Source organism: Amphiura filiformis, chromosome 11 (assembly GCF_039555335.1).
Source record: "Amphiura filiformis chromosome 11, Afil_fr2py, whole genome shotgun sequence".
NCBI classification, from domain to species: domain Eukaryota; kingdom Metazoa; phylum Echinodermata; class Ophiuroidea; order Amphilepidida; family Amphiuridae; genus Amphiura; species Amphiura filiformis.
Window position 1 is genome coordinate 23577311 of NC_092638.1, and position 20894 is coordinate 23598204.

The following is a 20894-nucleotide window of genomic DNA, read 5'->3' on the forward strand; positions in this document are numbered from 1 at the left end:
ACAGTATTTATTGTGGGACATTAGAGCACATCAGACATATCGAATTGCATTCTGAATACGAAGAATGTCCTTCTGATATCAAATAATTTAGATTTTTGAAATTCGCAATGTAATACACAAATATGGCAAATCATTAAAAATTGATATTTTTGATATTTAACAGTACTTGAAGTAAACTTTATAAATCTGATGATTTATACTTAAAGTGTATGTAGGTGGGATGAAAAGCCGACGATCAATTGAAAATATTGACCTTTCGTATTGAAGATATGTATTTTTTCAAAAAAAAAAAAAAAAAAAAAAGGTCTTTTGGGGAAAAAATCCATATCTTCAATATAAAAGGTCAAAATTTTCAATTGATCGTCGGCTTTTCCTCCCAGCTACATACACTTTAAGAATATATCATTAGATTTATAAAATTTATTTCGAGGACTGTTATATAGGCCTATATCAAATGTGAAAAATATCACATTTTAATAATTTGTCATAAAATTTGTATTATATCGTGAATTTCAAAAAATGAAAATTATTTGATATCAGAAAGACATGCTTCGTATTCAGAATGCAATTCGATACGTCTGAGGTGCTCTCATGTCCCACAAAAAATACTGTCGAAACGCCATAAACGCTCATTCTAGATCCCTTAATACATCCGAGGGGCGATCAGTATGTAATGAAAGTTGACTTGTAAGCCCATAATGGATTATTTCATGGCATGCATTTCTCTACGATCACCATACACTGTATCTTTGTCTTTCAAACAACACGTGCAAAAACGATATCACACACTTGATTACGTAACAGCATTAGCATAAATTCAATGGTCTACAGTCATTGGCTGAACACGAGTCGTTTTTGTTAGGAGAAAAAGAGTACTGAGTACCAGCTCTCCCATGTGACCAGTCATTATATTTTCCTATTATGTTTAATTTTGGAGATAATTAATGTCGATTTGTAATAACTGCTTTTTCATTTTCGCTGTTTTTGCAGAAGTTCTAAAATTGTTAAATGTCAAAGACGTCCCATTTCCACCAAAAAATTGAATATCCAACATGACATTTGTGTATAAAACTTTAAACATATATCGGGGTATGCCCTTCGCAGAGCTATTGTATTAGGACTATGATCTAGTCATGGTTACAGGAAAATGACGCATGTGGGCTGACGGATCAAAGAAAGCAACTCATATTATGAAGGATTTAGCATTGAAATTATACCCTTTTAGCGTTTAAAAAAGTGAAGTCATCACACCACTCTGCTTTATAGCCTTCATTTTTAAAGGACACTGAATTGGAACAAGAACTGTCTATAAAAAAGACATTCCGTTTCGAATATACATTTTATACAAAAATGTGACAAGACCATAACATTCACCGGGCCTTATATAATAGAACTAATTTTACATTTTTGTATAACAAAATATCCCCTATATCCTCAAGCAATCCTACGGGGCCTATATCATTGGTCATCTATTTACCTTCTAGCCGATAATTGTCTTTTTTAAAGACTATTCTTGTTTTTAATTAACTGCGAATTTCTCGTACGCGTGTGAAGTCACGAAACTGGTCATTCCCAACAAACAATATGTCTTGTTTCTGTCAAATTTCTTTATACTTCAATCGTTAGGAATATATTACCTTCTGTCGAGAGATCAGGACGGTCCTTGTAAAGATCTGTTAAAAACAAACTATTGACTAAAGTCGACTTTCCAAGTCCAGATTCACCTGAAAATATAAGAGATAGGTGTGATTATGATTATGATAATTTATAAGTTTGTCTTGTTACTATTGTGATGTTACTTTACCGTATCTTATAAAGATTTTTCGAGCCTTAATTTATACGAATAGCGTTTATGGTTTAGCCACAATAATCAATCATATGTAGGCATATATAAAATGTATCCATCCTTACCGACAACCATAAGTGTAAACTCAAATCCCTTTTTGACTGACTTTCTGTGCACTTGGTCTGGCAGTGTAGCAAAACCAACATATTCACGCCCAGGAGCCTGCATGGAAAAAGAATCGAACCCATCAGTATCAAAAAAGGCGTAAGGAGGTCATGTGTTCAATCCCCTTCAACCATGACAACATGTACAAGCTGCCAGTGACGTAGCCAGGACTGTTTCAGAAGGGGAGTGGTGAAAGGGCGAAGGGGAAGTCAATTTTCTAGGTGGGGGGGGGGGGGCAAAATATAACACAAATTGTCCGAAATGGGTAAAAATACAAAAAATGCATTAATATCTTTAATATCACTGCATGTCAGGGCCGCCCGCATCCCACAGGTGGCAGGGGGGGGGGGGAGGTAAGATACATACCTTTAGTGGATCCTTACAAGTATGTGCTCAGGCTCCTCACTTCATACATTATGCACATGTAGCCACTCCCATATCATAAAACAAATTCACATCTATATCTTAAAATATGTGACCCAATCTAACAAAACGAGGACAAAATTGTTTCGGAGTTGCGTTGATTTTTCATAAGGCCAAGTAAAAATAAAAATATGTTTCTCGTCCGGGTTTTTAAAAATGAGGAGGATGAGGGGCTTTTTATTTTCTTTTTTTTTTATTGGAAAACGATGCTAAATACCTGTATTTGGCAACATATTTTGGGTATTCGACATACAGATTGATATCTGAGAAAAAGGAGGAGGCCCTTTTTATTTTATTTGTTTTGAGAGGTAGGCCCCTCTAGTGGTCACAACACTCTTCTTAAATGATGTATTATGCATTTACAAAGCTGTAAAAAAAGTTTCAACTTATGAAACATCTTTTTCAACAAGTTATAACTGAAAGTTTACAAAATAAAAAGAAATTGGAAAAATCTTCAAAAAAGGAGGAGGGCGCGGACGAGAAACATGTATTTTTTTTACTCGGCCTAAAATCTGCATGTTACTGTATTGCTTATATTAAATACACAATGATTTCAACAATAACTTTTGTTGTTGTTGTTGTTTTTTACATAAATGCTTCTTTGTTCTTTATCATGAGCCCCGTGTGAATTTGGCGATATTCGGATGCAAAGAAACAATCACGACATTCATTGATCGGGATAAATATCAGACTTGTAACGAGTCAAGTCATTTCTTGGTCGAGTCGAGTCATTTCTTGCAATATCTCGAGTCGAGTCGAGTCAAATGACTCGAGTCACTGTACAATCTCTATGGGGAAAATTTGAAAATCCGAGTCGAGTCATTTCATTTTTGAAAAGTCGAGTCTCGAGTCATGACTCGTTACAAGTCTGATAAATATTATACAATGTATAATATTGTCATGCATAAATTGATAAATTATTGTACAATTATTATATTGTGTTACGTTCAAACGTCCATACGTGTAATTTGACCGGGAATTTGACAGTTATACTTCTCTACTGGTGCGATCAACGTCAACGTTAATACTGGTATTTTATCGCAAAATTTTTGTCAATATTTTGTTTCGATAGCAAGCTGAGTCTTGATAACCCGGTCAAGAAGTAGGTAAATAAACAAATATGCAATATTTGTACACAAAGAATAGATATATATACACATAGTTCAGCACGGATATCAAGAGCTAATAGAGAGCTTGCGAAATGACGTTACGTTAACTTTAACTTTAACTTCTAGAGGATTATAGAGGATTATGTATTCAAAACCAAGATGGGTTTGAATACATAATCCTCTATAATCCTCCAGAAGTTAAAGTTAAAGTTAACGTAACGTCATTTCGCAAGCTCTCTAATCAAAAATACTAGCCTTAACTTTCGTGAACGATGTTGTATACATTTGTAACAAACCAGTTATAAGGGTACACAACGTATTGTTGGTCGAAGCAGCCCAAAAAAAAAATCAATTTTCATTATTTAAATCAATATATTATTGAAAAATAACACTTTGTGATGTTTTACAAAAGTTTATTCTACAAATCACATACTTTGAAAACGTGATTGATTTATTGCTGTTAATGAGTTGTGTATACGTTTTACAAAAGTGTTGTTTTTTCAGCCCTCTTTATAACATAACTCAAGAACCACAAGACCTACAAAAGTATCTGTGATATTTGGATTCTTCTACACGCTCGCTATGAAATGATCATGCAACTTATGCCAAAGCTCATAAATTCATGCTATTTACTCATGCTAGATAAACATGTCACATTTAATGCACGCCAAAGACTCCTTATACAAACATGCAAACATTTTATTTTTAATAATTTGTTAGTTTTCTGATATTAATTTTGCGCATGCCGAATAATACTAGCCTAAAATAATTGACGTTTCTAAAACATACTATAGTATTACATGCACATTTCTGAGACGTCAGTGGTTTTGCCTCTGACATTATGAGGTCTATATCTAATCACTTCCTGCAAAGCCCCGGCAGGAAACCCCTGCGTCCTTAAACCAGATTTATATAAAACCTTCAAATTTGTTAAGAAGTTCGAGTTGACCTTTAACCCGAATTTTGCTATCAAATTCAAATGAAATTTGAGAAAAAAATCATACCGAAATGTCGACGTCGTCGAGTGAACCGTCTGATAAAAATTGTATTAAAAAATATTATTTTCTTTTTAAAGGCCGTGTCTGATAAAAATTGTATTAAAAAATATTATTTTCTTTTTAAAGGCCGTGTATTATTGCACTTGACACATGTAGCTAATTGCGTGATTAAAAACTATTTCAGATTTCATGCATACGTTTCTGAGATGACCATTGACCACATTTTTTTTTTCAAAATCAAAATCATATTTATACTGAATCAGAAACACAAACTGCACCAACATAATGTATCCCTACAGAAAGCTCTATAATTCGACCAACATACATGTAGTTGAAACATTTTGACATTTTATGCGTGTGTGACACCATTTTATTTTCATTGACATGTTTGCTTAAACAATTCCATTTAAGTGCAATTAAGGTGAACAAATTCTCTCCAGGTATCGCAAAGTTCACGTGAAGTTGACATTATTTTATGGTATTTTATTTTCAAATATCTAAATCCCGAACAATTCATTTTTGTGTGTGTGAAATTTAATTTTGAGATGCTTTAAGGGGTCTGGAATGGGCGTTTTGAGCGTTTCGACAGTATTGTTTGTGGGACATGCATGAGAGCACATCAGACATATCGAATTGCATTCTGAATACGAAGAATGTCTTTCTGATATCAAATAATATTCCATTTTTTTTAATTCACTATATATTACAAATTTTTTGACAAATTATAAAAAGTTGATATTTTTCACATTTTTGATATATAGCAGTCCTCGAAGTAAATTTTATAAATCTAATGATTTATTCTTAAAGTGTATGTATAGCTGGGTATCTTCAATACGAAAGGTTAAAATTTTCAATTGATCGTCGGCTTTTCATCCCACCTACATACACTTTAAGTACATAGGCCTATCATCAGATTTATAAAGTTTACTTCGAGTACTGTTGAATATCAAAAATATCAATTTTTAATCATTTGCCATAAAATATGTATTACATTGCGAATTTCAAAAAATCAAAATTATATAATATCAGAAGGATATTCTTCGTATTCAGAATGCAATTCGATATGTCTGCTGTGCTCTAATGTCCCACAATAAATACTGTCCAAACGTTCATACCCCATCCCTTAAGTGCGATATTTTTTATGTTATCTCATGTCTAATTCTAGCTAATTCTCTCCACTGTTTTCCGATACTTTTCACGTGTTTTATCAGGTGCTATGCTGTTTACTTCCCTTTTAGCTCCTTATCCATCCCGATATCTAATTCACATGAACGTCAGGAGTTTCAGTTTCATTTAATGTTCAAGAAATGCAAGCGTATTATTATCACAAAAGTAGGCATATAGTCAAATTCAAACACAGCATACTAGGTAGTAACACAATTGGTATATCTTATACAACTAAACAAGTAGGCCTACTAGCTTTAATAAACCGTGTCAGTCCTTCAGATTTGGATGCTGTATAATAATGGTATATCCTTAATGTCAGTCCATTTCCGAAATGTTCTATAATTACGTACCAAAATAAGCTGAATTCATCCACGCTGACTCACCATGATTCAATCACGTACTTTAATTCAGTTATGTTAGAACTTTGATACTATTTTTGCACTGATATAACAGTAAGCCTATTACATGTATACATTTTCAGCATTGATTTGTCATTTATATATATTATATATATATAAATCATTTTGAGCCTCGTCATCTCTTAATGTAAAAGAGTGAACGTGAATATCAAAAGAGTGATATCTATGCACTCCAAAAAGAGTGATATAAAATCACCTCAAAAGAGTGAAATATTCACTCCAAAAGAGTGATTTTCCATCTTCAAACGAGCCATACAAATGAAAGGACCACTCCAACCGAAGAAACCACTCCAAAAAGGACCAGTCCAAAACATACCATAACTTAGAGAGCGGACATTTCACTCTTTGGAGCGAAATTTCACTCCCTGCAGTGATTTTCACTCTTTTTGACTTGTGTATAGATATTCACTCATTTTGGTTCACTTTTTACATTGATTGAGAGGGTATAGTTATCTTATAATTCAAGCTACATTGGTTGCAGATAAGGCAGCGAATTGGTCGAGGTAAAAATAGTTGTCGTTCGGTTTTAGGCTGTGGTCAAATTGTGGTCAAATTAACTGGTTACCCAACAGTGTTGACGCTTCTTGAAAGCCTGATTCTTTCAAATTTAAATTTGCAACATTAATGCATGGATCCTCGTGAAAATTAAGGTTCATTTTTGAACAGGTTTATCTGAGGTTTATGACTTTTAGAACATCATTGATCTACAGATTTTATAGCTGATGGAAATTATGTTGCAGGTAAACGCACTTGCCATTGATAGCTTTGCTGGGAGAAATCTTGTAGTCGCCTGCTCCGCAGCCGAAGGATGATTGTGACATGTTGCATGTTTTGATGTCCTATATTGTCTTTAATCACTGCAAACTGATGATCATATCATGCGGTATATACCCTTAGTCATTTTGATAGCTTACTATTAGTATTAGTACCTCCTGATCATCTGATTCTTCTAACTCTATATAGTTGTGAAACTAAATCACTTTGGCCGCAGGCCTATTCGCAAAGGGGGCAAACTTGAAAAGACTGAAATAGGACTTCGAATGTTTCAGTTATATTTTATATTAATATATATCGACTGTTCAGTGCCAGAAGTGGGTAAGTGCAATAGCTGCCACGTGAATATATAGCTGCCATGCGCATGAATACAGTATACTGTGTAAATTGCCAAATCTTCACACGGCAGCTATTGTACTTACCCACTTCTGGCACTGAGCAGTCAATATACTATATGTCTAATAAATTATGACAACATACAGGGTGAGTCAAAAAAAGTGCAATAGAGAAAAGAATCCATTTTTATTTAAGAACCGATTTGAACCTTACAGGTTTTAAAACATTTTATGAATGATATATCCATTAGTGACATTGTGTGAAAAACCAAGGAATTAGCATTTACCGTTTTGTTTTTATGACACATTTTATAGCGATACCCAATTTTAATGTTTGTCCAAGAAACATCTAAAATTTGAAAGTGAGCCCACTTTGTGTAAGGTAGATTTGGAACAACTGCTATTTTCTTAACCTCATTGGCGTTGAAATAAAATGGAGCACCCAAATTGTTATTGTCCTTGGTCTTGTTTAAGGAAAAGAAACATTATTTGTTGTTATTTTCATTTTACCTTTACTTTAAAGATGTTTATTCTCTATCAAAAACATACACATTTGCAGGCGGATTTTTTCAAATGTCGAAATGAAATGCGCGTAAATTGAACTGGAGCGAATTATAAAATATCCAGTAAGTTGGACATACTGGGATTAAAAAAACTGGAGCTGTTGGAGTCGAGTGAGGTATGAAGGACTTAAAGTAATGTTTAAAAGTTTGTTTGAACAGAAAAGAAATGAAAATAACGCAAAAATCAACCAAGTTTAAGTTAAAGTCAGTTTCGGAGCTGATGCCTTTATCGTGCATTGTGTGCTCTCATTCAAAATACATGGTACCTCGTGGACAAATAATGAAATTGGGTATCGTAGCAAAAGGACTCATAAAAATTAAACGATAGATGTGATTGACTTCAGTTTTTCACAGAAGGTGCCTATTGAGTGTGGCATTTATAGAAACTTTCAATAATTGGAAAGTTCAAAGTAATTCTTACGTAATTATCGATTCTTTGCGCTATTGCACTTTTTTTGACTCACCCTGTATATTTAGCTATCAATAGTATCATGTCCTATAATATAGTCTAACACTAACAGTGTCGTTGGCCTTAACTAAATTTAATGTAGTTGTGTCCTTTATGATTTGAGGCTCATTACGCTGTTCCATATAGGAAATTGATTAAACATCGGTTTTCCAGCTCTCCGATATGATAAACGCGATAAAAGTGAGTTGATGAATGTTTCAGACCTTATAATTATATTGGCCTTTTAATAAATATGAAACAGAATCTTTGAGCTGTTTTAATTTAATGCTGCGTAAAGTTACAACTTTTTAAGAGCAAGATAATCATGATAAATAACTTGATAATGACAATTACACAATGATAACAATGATAAACACGACATTGATAAATAAAAAAATTATATAACAATCAATCACGATGATCATTAACAACACACAACATGCAAAGGTAGTATATTACTAGCTCATTCCTTATGTTAATAGCATGCTAACCTCTGGCCTCACTTTTGACTTAAGCGTTGCGCTTTTGAGAGTATCCCAAGACGCTGCCATCGAGCCAAAAAACTTTTCCACAAAATATACAAAAACTTAATATTCCACAAAGTTCAGCTACAAATATATTGTCCACAGGAACGTATTCAGAAGTAACGGTCTGGTTGCTGTAGTTGATAGTAAGTGCCTGCAGCCATACTAACTAATATATATTGCCGGTCTAGTCTGACTTATCCTTTTGCTTCTGTTAAGGCTAATTTACCAATATCCCTTTTTGACAAAACACATCCGCTCTCTGTGAGAAGTAAGTATGCCGTTTACTTTGTATGAAATCATACGAATATTGGTGAAGTATCAAAGCAACGATAGAGAAATGTATTAAGTTCGCGGTGGTTTTGATCCAAATCAGTTGAGCACAGTTATCACACGGTGGTCCCTCTCTCGCACAGCAAAAATTGTTTTAATATTAATCGCCTCCTCATTTGCTCGCGCGGGCAAAGTTCAATATTATTGAAGAATACTTTTTAATTCATAAGGACTGTATCTTTAAATAGTTTTGTTAATTAATACATTCAGGGTTGTACCTTAAAACTCGTTTATGTCTTTTTAGAATCCAACTTAATTCCCAAATGTGAAAATATTGTTCGATAATTTTATATTCCACATTCCATACGAAAAGTTTAGGGCTTACTTAAAAGTATTTATTATAAGGCTTTTTAACAGATCAGTTCCAGCAATTTTCCCGCTGCCAAAAATGTCCGTGAGATATTAAACCGTATTATTATGAACAAACACATACTTTTCTTTTCCTACTGTGCTTTTTGAATTTTTGATCCATTATGTCAGATCAAATTTGTTCATTTACTAATTTTACTTAAGTTAAGTTACCAATATAATAAATTTCATTAAAGCAAGGGTGAAACGTCACTGCAAATTAAAATGTTTAGATTTCTGTAACACTTTTTAAATACATGGCCGTGTTTATTAACTACTGAAAATAGTCTGTAGGCCTATATTCATATTTTCTAGAAATTACTGGTATTTTCAGGAACCTCTAACACTTTCATTCCATTTTCAAATAACCGCACTCTAAAGTTTATACTTAAACACACCAAAGTGTTATAAACGCTAATGATATAAACGCTTCCTGAAATACAATATTTAAGTTTTAAACATTGTTAATGTTTAGAGTTAATCTAAAAGTGTTTACCCTTAAGCACTAAAATGTTAAAAATATTTAAACCAGGTGTTTAACGAAGTGTTTACGGTATATCGTTTATGTTTAAGTATAAACTTAAAAGTACGATTATTTGAAAAGGGAATGAAAGTGTTAGATTTTATTTTGTATTTATAATATTAGTAGATGTATCTGAAAATACCAGCAATTTCAAAAAAATGTGAATACTAACTATTTTCAGTAGTTAATAAACACGTCCATGTGTTTAATAAAAATTCCCTTTAAAAGGGAAAGCCAGCCTCAACATTACTCGTTGACTGCCGATAAAACGCCCAATAAAGACTTAGTCACCGGACCGTGCCGGCCAGTTAAAGTACATGCCCTATCACACCACTCCACACCATACATAAATTCTCCCAGTCACATTTCCCAAATATGAAATTAAAAAAATTCAAATTTTAATTTACTTCTTTTAAAGTTTGGCAGAGGCGGGGTTCGAACTCACGGCGCAACGCTTAGTACTCTATGAGCCTAGCGCCTTAGACCACTAGGCCACTTGTCTTCTTGTTATTCAGCTGAAACTTATTTAAAAATATAATCGCAACTTCAACATAGGCCTACCACGTGACAAGCAAAGGCAGAAAACGTATTATATTTTGGAATTGTATCTGCTTAAAACATTAATGTGTATTATAATAGAGCTACCATTATTTATATTGTTGAATTCTCAAGCGCATAGAGACAATTAATACGAGCGTCCTATGATACATACACAATACATAAAATCGATTTTGATCTTCGGCATTACTCGGTGACCTCCGATAAAACGCCCAATAACGCCGGTCAGTTAAAAAAAATGCTTAAGTACATGCCCTATTGAGATAAGCAATCCTTTTGTGATATGTCCATTCATCCATATAATAATAGCAATCAGATTTTTGGATGGATGTTTTACACAGTGATTGGAGAAGAAGCTATGTAAATAATCAAAAGTACATGTCTACAAATTGACAAGGACAACTCCTTTTGTCAAAATTGTTTTCACCTATTGCTCAGTATGTTAATTAATCCGATTAATTACGTAATTTCGCTAGCGTATGATATATCAGTACTAATATGTAGGCTCAAGGAGGTTAGATATAGAAAGAAGAGGAAATAGATTACGTATCGCATATTGGTCCTTTGTGCCTATTAGAGTTTCCGCCAAGGGGAGGAAGAAAAAAGGAAGGGGGGGAAGAGAGAGAGGAGAGGGAGACCGATGGAGTCACAGGGCTCTAAATTACATAGGCGTAGATCGGGGGGATAAATACCACAATATTTTGCCAGGGGGATGGTCAATATAATCACCTTCCAATATTGACGCCTGTGTATTGGTTTGTGTCGAAATTAACCTCATATTTGGCCATTTTATAGCCACAAAATGCCATTTTTAGCGCTTTGCGCGAATTTATTCCACTTTTGTCCCATATTTCACCAGTTTAGTTTCAATAGGCCTATGCTAAAAACTTTAACCCTTAGATTGCAGCTCTACTAGAAGTAAAAATATAGATAGTGAACGAATTTAGTATTTCTATATCTATGTGAGAATGATACAATAGAGGCCCTGCATGAAATTATTGATTGGCTCCAAACAAAGGTTTTCAACCGGTGTCCTTCACCGTAGTTATGGCGGAGTGCAGTCCATTCAATCAAATGTTGTCATCAACCTATTTGATCGTAGTGCAGGATTATGTGTGTGAGACGAACTGTCACGGTAGATTGCAATCATGCTTTTGTTGAATGCATTTGAGTAGTCCGCCATATTTACGGGATGATACGTCGCATGCAAGGCCTCTATATGACATGATGAACATAGTCATTGATGCATCAGTTTTAAAATAGACTAGGCGGTTACCCATATTTGGCGGTTCTCGGCTGGGCGCGATTACCAGGCTGATGGTGACATGCCCATATGACAATTTTACTAATTTGACCTCAGATGACCCCAGGGTGACATTGGATGACCCCAAAATGACCTAAACTTATAACTCTAAATGTTGACTGTACCTACCAAGTTTCATGCCCATATATGAGCTTTTACTAATTTGACCTCAGATGACCCGTGGTGACCTTGGATGACCCCAAAATGACCTTCAAAAAATGCTGCTTTAAATGTTGACTGTACCTACCAAGTTTCATGCCCATACGACACTTTTTAGTAATTTGACCTTAGATGACCCCTGGGAGGGGACCCCGTGGTCAGATGACTTAACGAACATAAACATCTTCTTGCCAGCACAGAACTATACCCACCCACCGAGTTTGAGCCCCGTACGACCTAGTTTCATGCCCATATGACAGTTTTTAGTCATTTGACCTCAAATGACCCCTGGGAGGGGGACCCGTGGTCGGATGACTTAACGAACATAGACATCTTCTTGCCAGGACAGAACTACACCCACCCACCGAGTTTGAGCCCCGTAGGACCTAGTTTCATGCCCATATGACAGTTTTTAGTCATTTGACCTCAAATGACCCCTGAGAGGGAGCCCCGGGGTCGGACGACTTAACGAACATAAACATCTTCTTGCCAGGACAGAACTACACCCACCCACCGAGTTTGAGTCCCGTACGACCTAGTTTCATGCCCATATGACAGTTTTTAGTCATTTGACCTCAAATGACCCCTGGGAGGGGGCCCTGGGGTCGGATGACTTAACGAACATAAACATCTTCTTGCCAGGACAGAACGTCACCCACCCACTGAGTTTGAGTCCCGTACGACCTAGTTTCATGCCCATATGACAGTTTTTAGTCATTTGACCTCAAATGACCCCTGGGAGGGGGCCCCGGGGTCGGATGACTTAACGAACATAAACTTCTTCTTGCCAGGACAGAACTACACCCACCCACCGAGTTTGAGCCTCGTACGACCTAGTTTCATGCCCATATGACAGTCTTTAGTCATTTGACCTCAAATGACCCCTGGGAGGGGGGGGGGGCCGGGGTCGGATGACTTAACGAACATAAACTTCTTCTTGCCAGGACAAAGCTACACCCACCCACCGAGTTTGAGCCCCGTACGACCTACGACGGCCTCACATTAGCAGTCACAGACAAAACCTAAATCTACAGAATATATCCATTACTCGTCGATACTCGAAAGAGCTCAAAATAAATAACTTAGAAAATTTTCTTGATGTCCTTTAACATGTTTTCATAGTTAACCATCGTTAGCCATGGAAATCTATCATGAGAACTGACCGGTGACTAAGTCCGATTTATTGGGACCTTTATCGGCAGTCAACGAGTAATGATGTAGAAGAGGTCTTGTAATTAGTTTTGGTCAATGTGAAAGGCATTTTTAGGATCACGCTTACATCTACATGACAGTCCACCAAACCATCAACGATGAGAACATGCACACTGAAACAGCAGAAAACATTAATTCCTAATCTCATGTCAACTCTTTTAATTCATTACATGTACTCCAAATTGTTCTGGTCTGTTTGTTTTGTTGTTGTTGTTGTTGTTGTTGTTTTTTTTGTCTTTTCAGCTTTTTACCCACGATATCTCAATTTCCAATTTTGCAATACCAGAACTTACGAACTCAATATCTTCGCTTAGGAATGTCCGATTTCACTGCTTTCGATATATACACTGCCGGTTTGAGTTAACTTACATGTACATTTTATTTTAAAATAACTTAATTAATTCGCAATGTATAGTTTAAGCCTACTATATTATAATAGATAGTGGCCAGCACATTTATAAAGGACTGGTTACTCACTACAATCTTCACTCTTAAACTGTGTTTTTCTGAATGTGCTGATCATGTTGATTGCTAGTCGGAAACTCCTGCGAAGCTATGGACATGGCATCTTACATACTCCATTCTATAACAGTCTGCCTAGTGCCTTGTGTGTTTTCTCTTCAATCATTTTGTTGAATGTAATTTTATGAATCAAATAGTTATGTGTCATTTTATTTATAATAAAGAAGTTATTAAATTAATAAAGTAAGACAATTTATTTATCTATAAGTGCATGTCAAATGGGGTACATTGTTCAATACTATATGCATAAATTATGCCCATATTATAGCTAGGCCCTAAAAACTTTATTTTGCATCGGATTTTTCCGTTGAAAAGACAAAACTGATGTTTATGATAGCAACCATTTCATCAATAACATTTTGAGTCATTTTATCCATAAAACGACACAGGATATGATAGATAACTACTTTCACATCAATATGGTCCATATGATCACAGATTGTTGAGAATCTGTGATATGATCCGGGGATATGATGAAGATTTTGATTCTATAGATCTGTTATCAACATGATATCACGCTGTTCAGTGGTCAAGGAGTAAGGACCCCGGTCAAGGACACTGATATGACATCATAGGTGATGTCAGATTTTCTTCTGCTGACCATATGATGCTATATATATTAACTATTATTGTTACATTTAGGCCTTTAAACTTTTAAAGTCATAATTAATTAGTTCAAACATAACTTTGGTAATACTCACTCGTTTTCGTTCGTTGAAACGGCAAAACATACTTACTTTTCCTAACAAATCGAATTAAAATATTTAAAAAAAAAATTAACCACAAAAAGTAAAAAAAAAATCATTCCAATACCACTAAAATATAATCTCTTGAGTAAACTGACCCCAAACCTGAAACAGGTACCAGCCCCGAATGGGCTGGTGAAAAGTGTTACAGAACCTAAACATTTTTATTTGCAGTGCTCTAATTGTAGGCCTACCGCTCACTAATGATACTGAGAATTTTAAAAACACAAAATCAAAAACGAAAAAAAGGCAGAAACCAAAAAAACAAACCAAAAAACAAAAAAAACAAACAAATAAAACCAATAAAACAAACAAACAAGCAAACAAAAAAGAAAACAAAACAAGAAAAGAAACCAACATAAAAAAACCCTGAAAGCTTTCACGGCATCATAAATTATTTTATGCTAAAAGGTTGATAATACGAACATTACTATAACTGAACTGAAAAGTTTATTTCTTTAGCTACGTAAAGTGGTATCGGATGCTAAAATGGACGCAGATATAATAATATCGAAATAATTATAAGACAATGGTTAGCATCGTTGTTAAGAATTGGGTCATCCTATTTACCGTGATTGTTTACATTATCTAATTAAACCTACAAACTGACGGAAATTATAGCAAAGGTCACTTTATGTAGGCCTACGTCCATGGATTGGTCATTATGATAATGTCCGATATGGTATAAGCAAGTAAAAAATAACACCTTTTTTGCAAATCATCGTTGCAATAATGGTACCCAACAAACACAAAACGTTTTACAGAAAAGGTTTTAATGTCAGGTTAGGGGTATAAAACGTTTTAGTAACGTTCCAAAAACAGTTTTGAAAACCTGATGCAAAACATTCAAACATAACGTTATTTAAGAGTTGACAAAATATTTTCAGCAAAATATTTGCCAAAAATATTTTACAATATACCATTTTGACAACATTTTATCCAAAAGAATACGTCAATAACGGGTAAATTAGAAAAAAAAACCAGCAAAAATAATAATAATAATAATAATAATAATAATAATAATAATAATAATAATAATAATAATAATAATAATAATAATAAAATAAAAAAATAAATAAAAAAAAAAAAAGGGGGGATAAAAACAAATAAAATACAAAGTTGAAAATGATGTAAGTGGATTAAATTTGCCAGTAAAACAAATTAGTCCCAACGATTGGGGTATTTTTTGATATCGTCTTTTTTGTGTAAATTTTAGGCGTATAAGGCTAAAAAACCCAACAACAACAAAAAACAACAACCAATGTTTGTTTCTCGTAGATGGCCTAAAAACCTATGCGATATGCGTTTTTTGTTAAATTTTTGAGTCCGTATTTATGGTAACACAATGTTTCAAATCACAAATATTAATGTTTAATTTATTTGCGATTTCAAATTTCTTGTAAAACAAAATGTACGAGAAAGAAATCTTTTGAACGATTTTTCCTTTATTTTTTTGCTTGAAAATATTTTTTTTCCTGGATTTCTAATATTAAATAAATGAGGTAAAATTACCCCCAAAACAAAATGCGCCCAACCAACGGGAAACAAACTTGCTTTTTATCATGTTTTAGGCCAAGTAAAAATAAAAATATGTTTCTCGTCCGGGTTTTTGAAAATTAGGAGGATGAGGGCTTTTTATTTTCTATTTTTATTGGAAAATGACACTAAATACCTGTATTTGGCACTATATTTTGGTATTCGACATACAGATTAATATCTGAGAAAAAGGAGGAGGCCCTTTTTATTTTATTGTATTGAGAGGTAGGCCCCTCTAGTGATCACAAAACTCTTCTTAAATGATGTATTATGCATTTACAAAGCTGTAAAATAAGTTTCAACTTCTGAAACATCTTTTTCAACAAGTTATAACTGAAAGTTTACAAAATAAAAAGAACTTTGAAAAATCTTCAAAAAAGGAGGAGGGCGCGGACGAGAAACATGTATTTTTTTTACTCGGCCTTATGTTTATTAGCCTATTATCAAAGTGGTAACAAAATGAATGCAAAATAGGATTTTTGCAATGATTCTTTTAGTTTTATATAATACTTTTATACATGTATTTCACCGATTTACTTTCCATCCACTTCCGTTTTAGATTTCCGATGGCGCTATATACCACAATTCCCTGTCTCAGGCGGTGATGGAAGCGATATCGCCAATTTTGAGGTCGCCATTGGATTAACACGTAATCATGAAATCTTCACAAACAATTCTAAATTTGTTATGTGGTGTCAAAGCAAAATTATCTTACTCTAAAACCGACGGGGTACGACAATGTACCACACTGCAAGTATGTTAATTTTCTATTTGTAATTGCTAACCGTGTATTTTGAATGGGGCTGTCAGCCCTGTATCTTCGCCAGCCTCGTACGTCACATGTTGCGCTTCCTATGCCGCCTGCCCTGTCTCAGAATCTCATCCGTACGGATTCTATACGAAGCTATATCATGATATGGCGCATAATACAGGTTGTCCTCGACAAAATGTTGGTTCTTAAGGAATCGTATAGCAACGTTTGCACAGTAGGTTTTGTGGGACATGAGAGCACATCAGACATATCAAATTGCATTCAGATTACGAGGAATGTCCTTCTGATATCAAATAATTTTTGAAATTCGTAATATATAGGCCTAATACAAATTATTAAAAATTATATTTTGTATATTTTTGATATTTTAACAGTGCTCGAATTTTAACTTTATAAATATAATGGTATATAAGTCTATGTAGCTGGAATGAAAAGCCCATCAATTGAAAATCTGGACCTTTTGTACAGAAGATTTACTAAAGTTTCCCAAAAGACAACCCTAGTTCCAGTGGCATAGCCAGGACTTCTTCATACGTTAGGCAAAGGGGCGGGGTGGGTTGGGAAGGCAAATTGGGGGACAAACTTAAACGAAAATATTGTCAAAAATGGGCTAAAAAGTTCAAACAAGACCTAAAAATATTAAATATCAGGGCGACCAGCATCCCACTGGGGGGAGGGTGAGGGGCAGGACTTCTCACAGAGGGTGGGGTGGAGCATCCCCCTTGCCCCCCCTTGAGTTCAAATCATATGGGAAGGGGGGGGGGGTAACCCACTACCCCGCAAGGACCACAATATAATGGTATACTGGAATTGATTACTAAATATTTAAGCCAATCTTACAGATGACACTGTTCAAGATTTGTTTAGAACTAGAATAGCCCGTAAATATGGTAAAACATCTAAACCGTTTTACGTTGAACCACACAGAAATGGACAATAGTTTTAACTATAAACACAAAAAAGCTCGTATTTGTTTTATGATTATAATTAAATGTAAACTTTTACATGGATTATTTTTCCCCATAGTATATATATATATGCAAATCAGAAACGTGCTGTTTCACCGTTTCCAAATATCATATCAACCAACACAAATGTTTGTATAAAAGTAAAGGCCTACCGGTACTCCTGCCTCGTTTGACATATACACTGAGATAACCGTTTCCCCCTTAAGGTTAGCAACTATTTAAAACTGTTGCGATTTGGTAGCTCACAGCATCTTGCGAATGGTAGTGAGCTTTGGCAAAAATTGCATTGGTCAATTCATATATATAGCGAATGTGTAGAAGAATTCAAATATCACAGATATACTTTTGTAGGTCATGTGGTTCTTGAGTGACAGCCCGATGAATGAAACAACGAAGGACTCCGGGGGGGGGGGGCACTCCAACTTTGGAGGTGACGCGTATGTAGGGCTGTTAAGACCCCCCTTTTCAGCGTCGCTGTCAACCAAAGACCCCATATTTTTTACGAACACATGCTCTGTCACCCAAAGACCCCCTATTTTTTTTTTTGATCTGTCACCCAAAGACCCTTACTTGTTCACTTTTAACAGCAACTTTCATTTATCACTGATTTTGTCACTTATTTTGAAAAAACAAAGAACTTTGAAGCCATTTAGAACGAGAAATTGGATTTTCGAGGTTTCTGTCGCGCTGTTTCGGCTCTCACCCAAAGATCCCGTTTAAAAAAAGGTCATGTTCTCACCCAATGACCCCATATTTTTTACATTTTGCTCTCACCGAATGCCAAAAATCATGCTGTCACCCAATGACCCCATATTTTTTACATTTTGCTCTCACCGAATGCCCCTGGGTGCGAAAGTGCCAGCCCTACACCTATATCCATTTCAAATCGAAGTGCCCCCCCCGGGGAAGGACTCAAACATCAGAAAAAGAAAAACAAGTCCTAAGACCGAAAATCTATCGTATGATGAAAAGTTGATATACTTACGACCCATTCCGCCCTCTGTTGTCCTGTAATACCACGCCGATCTGGATTGGATCTCTTCTTTCTAGGTAGAGGTCGAGGGTTGGGAACAGGAGTCTGCTGCTGCTCCATGTTTGGACCTTTGAATACCAGTGAAATGATAAAATATGAAAGGTTTTTGCAATGATTATTAAAAAAATAAAAAAAAAAATAACGTAGTGCATATTCGTGTTGATCGATGTGCATTTAAGGTGGTACTACACCCCTTGATAAATTTTTACATTTTTCTCATGGTAACAAAAGTTATGTATATTATAGGGGCAAGGAATCCAATTACTACACTGGAATTTCAGTGACTCAAGACAAGCGGTACGTTATTTATGATAAGAAAAGAGGTACCGCTAGAATGTACCTCATTTCTTAACATAAATAATGAACCACTTGTCTTGAATCACTGAAATTTCAGTGAAGGAATTAGATTCCTTGCCCTATATACATAACTTCTGTTACCAGTGTGTAGAGGGGGGGGGGCAACGTGCCCCGGGCGCCACCCTTGGGGGCGCCAAATTGACCGGTTCAGCATCGCTCCGCGCGCAATTATTTCAAGAATGGGGGAGGGGGCGCCAATTTTGTTTCTTGCCCCGGGCGCTACCAACCCTAGTTACGCCACTGGTCAAGAGCCATTACGGACTGGGATATTTCAACCATTGCCAACAGAATTGAAATGATTGCCTGTCCATTTTTTCTTTGCGGTTTCAAGGGCCCCTTTTCTAAATTTTTTTTTTTTTTTTACCCCGGGCCGGCCCGGGCCTTACCCATCCCCAACCAACCCTTTTCGGCAGCTAGCCTGCTCTCCGTACTGTATTGATAACTGACAAGGCAATGAGGAATTCCGGGGGAATTTCACTCTTTGTTCTTTTTTCTTCATCTGTTGTCCTTGTTTAATTTAATTTTCTAGACCTATTTGTACACGTTTTCACAAAATGTCACATTTCCTTCCGACTGAAGCGTTTAAAGTAGTGTTTGCTCACAATATTTGTGCTTTAACATTCTGCTTTATACTAGTGTGTACTACCATTATAAAATCTTTTTAGTGAGGATATTAAGCACGACAGAAGCTGACAGGGAGGATATATACAACCAACACGTCTTGTATTCAGAATGCAAAATACACAAATATCATGGATGTTTTGGTACATGCTTACATAAATACAAGGAAATACGATTAGATAATTTCGTGCGTGTTGTGCAGGTGTTCCCGTGTCCAGTGGCGTAGCTAGAGGAGAACCGAGGGTGGGGGAATTTCCACCAGATAATTGTCAGGGATAAAACGGGGACGGCAAAGAGTAAAGTGTCATTAAAATGACTAAACATTGGACCAAAAATTGACAAATGGGGACAAAATTTGGCCCCTCCCACTAAATTGAATGAAAAAGTGCGCTTATGCCGATATTTGGTAAAAAGTGGACATAAACTCCTCAAAATATTGCGTTTCTGAACCTTTTGTCACCATAAAGTTTGAAAATTGAGTTCATCATGCCCTCAAAGCGGGCGGGCATGCACTTTTTACCTGCTCGACAGCATAGTTACCCGCCCCCTGGCGTTCGGGCGGGTGTTATTAAAGTACATCCCTGTATAATAATGTTGGATGAGCACAGAACGATAATAATATCAAAAATGAATTAATATTGATAATGTCGCGATATATGTCTTGTTAGGTTATCTTCAAGCCCAGAGGATGATTTAAGGAAGCCCCATCATGCACTGCAAAATAATAATAATAATAATAATAACACACTTTTATTAAGCGCACTTCACGGAGCGTCACAGTGCGCTTTACAATATAATTATATGAAAAGCCTTAAAATACCTTAATTACAAAATACACATAACCTTAAGCAAATACTATTATAAAACAAGTAAAATACAAAAACAACTTATACACAAAAGCACTATATATTAAAAAGAGCAAAAATTAAAATTAAAAAGTGTTATCACTAGAGTTTCAACTGCCACTTTACTTTTCAAATCCCATTGAATTCTGTGCAAAAGATGTTGTTTAAGAATTGTGTGTGTGTCATTATTACTTGGTCGATTTCAGAACGAAAGTGATGTATGCATAAAGGATAATTCTCACCTTCTGTAGATAACATAAAATGTGAAATCGACCAGCATTTTGAATGTGTTTTTATTGTAAATATATTAGTCCAAATTCAAATTTAACCATGCACGTCTATGCAGT

General features: G+C 35.3%; 1 protein-coding gene across 3 annotated transcripts in view; it reads right to left on the reverse strand.

Moving 5' to 3' along the window:
* The window catches only part of LOC140164583 (septin-5-like), a 31691-nt gene extending 12902 nt beyond the window's left edge, over window positions 1–18789 (reverse strand). Inside the window, exons 1-3 of one of the 3 annotated variants that reach the window (XM_072187891.1) lie at window positions 18677–18789; window positions 1912–2008; window positions 1638–1724 (exon numbers count right to left, since the gene is read on the reverse strand). In XM_072187891.1, the coding sequence (XP_072043992.1) occupies window positions 1638–1724; window positions 1912–2008; window positions 18677–18784 (292 nt within the window). In that variant the 5' untranslated portion in view covers window positions 18785–18789. Of the gene's footprint in view, window positions 1–1637; window positions 1725–1911; window positions 2009–8678; window positions 9082–18676 lie in introns of those variants that run through there. The other 2 variants (XM_072187892.1, XM_072187893.1) reach the window with 2 other exon arrangements.
* Between the last annotated feature and the right edge of the window lie 2105 nt (window positions 18790–20894).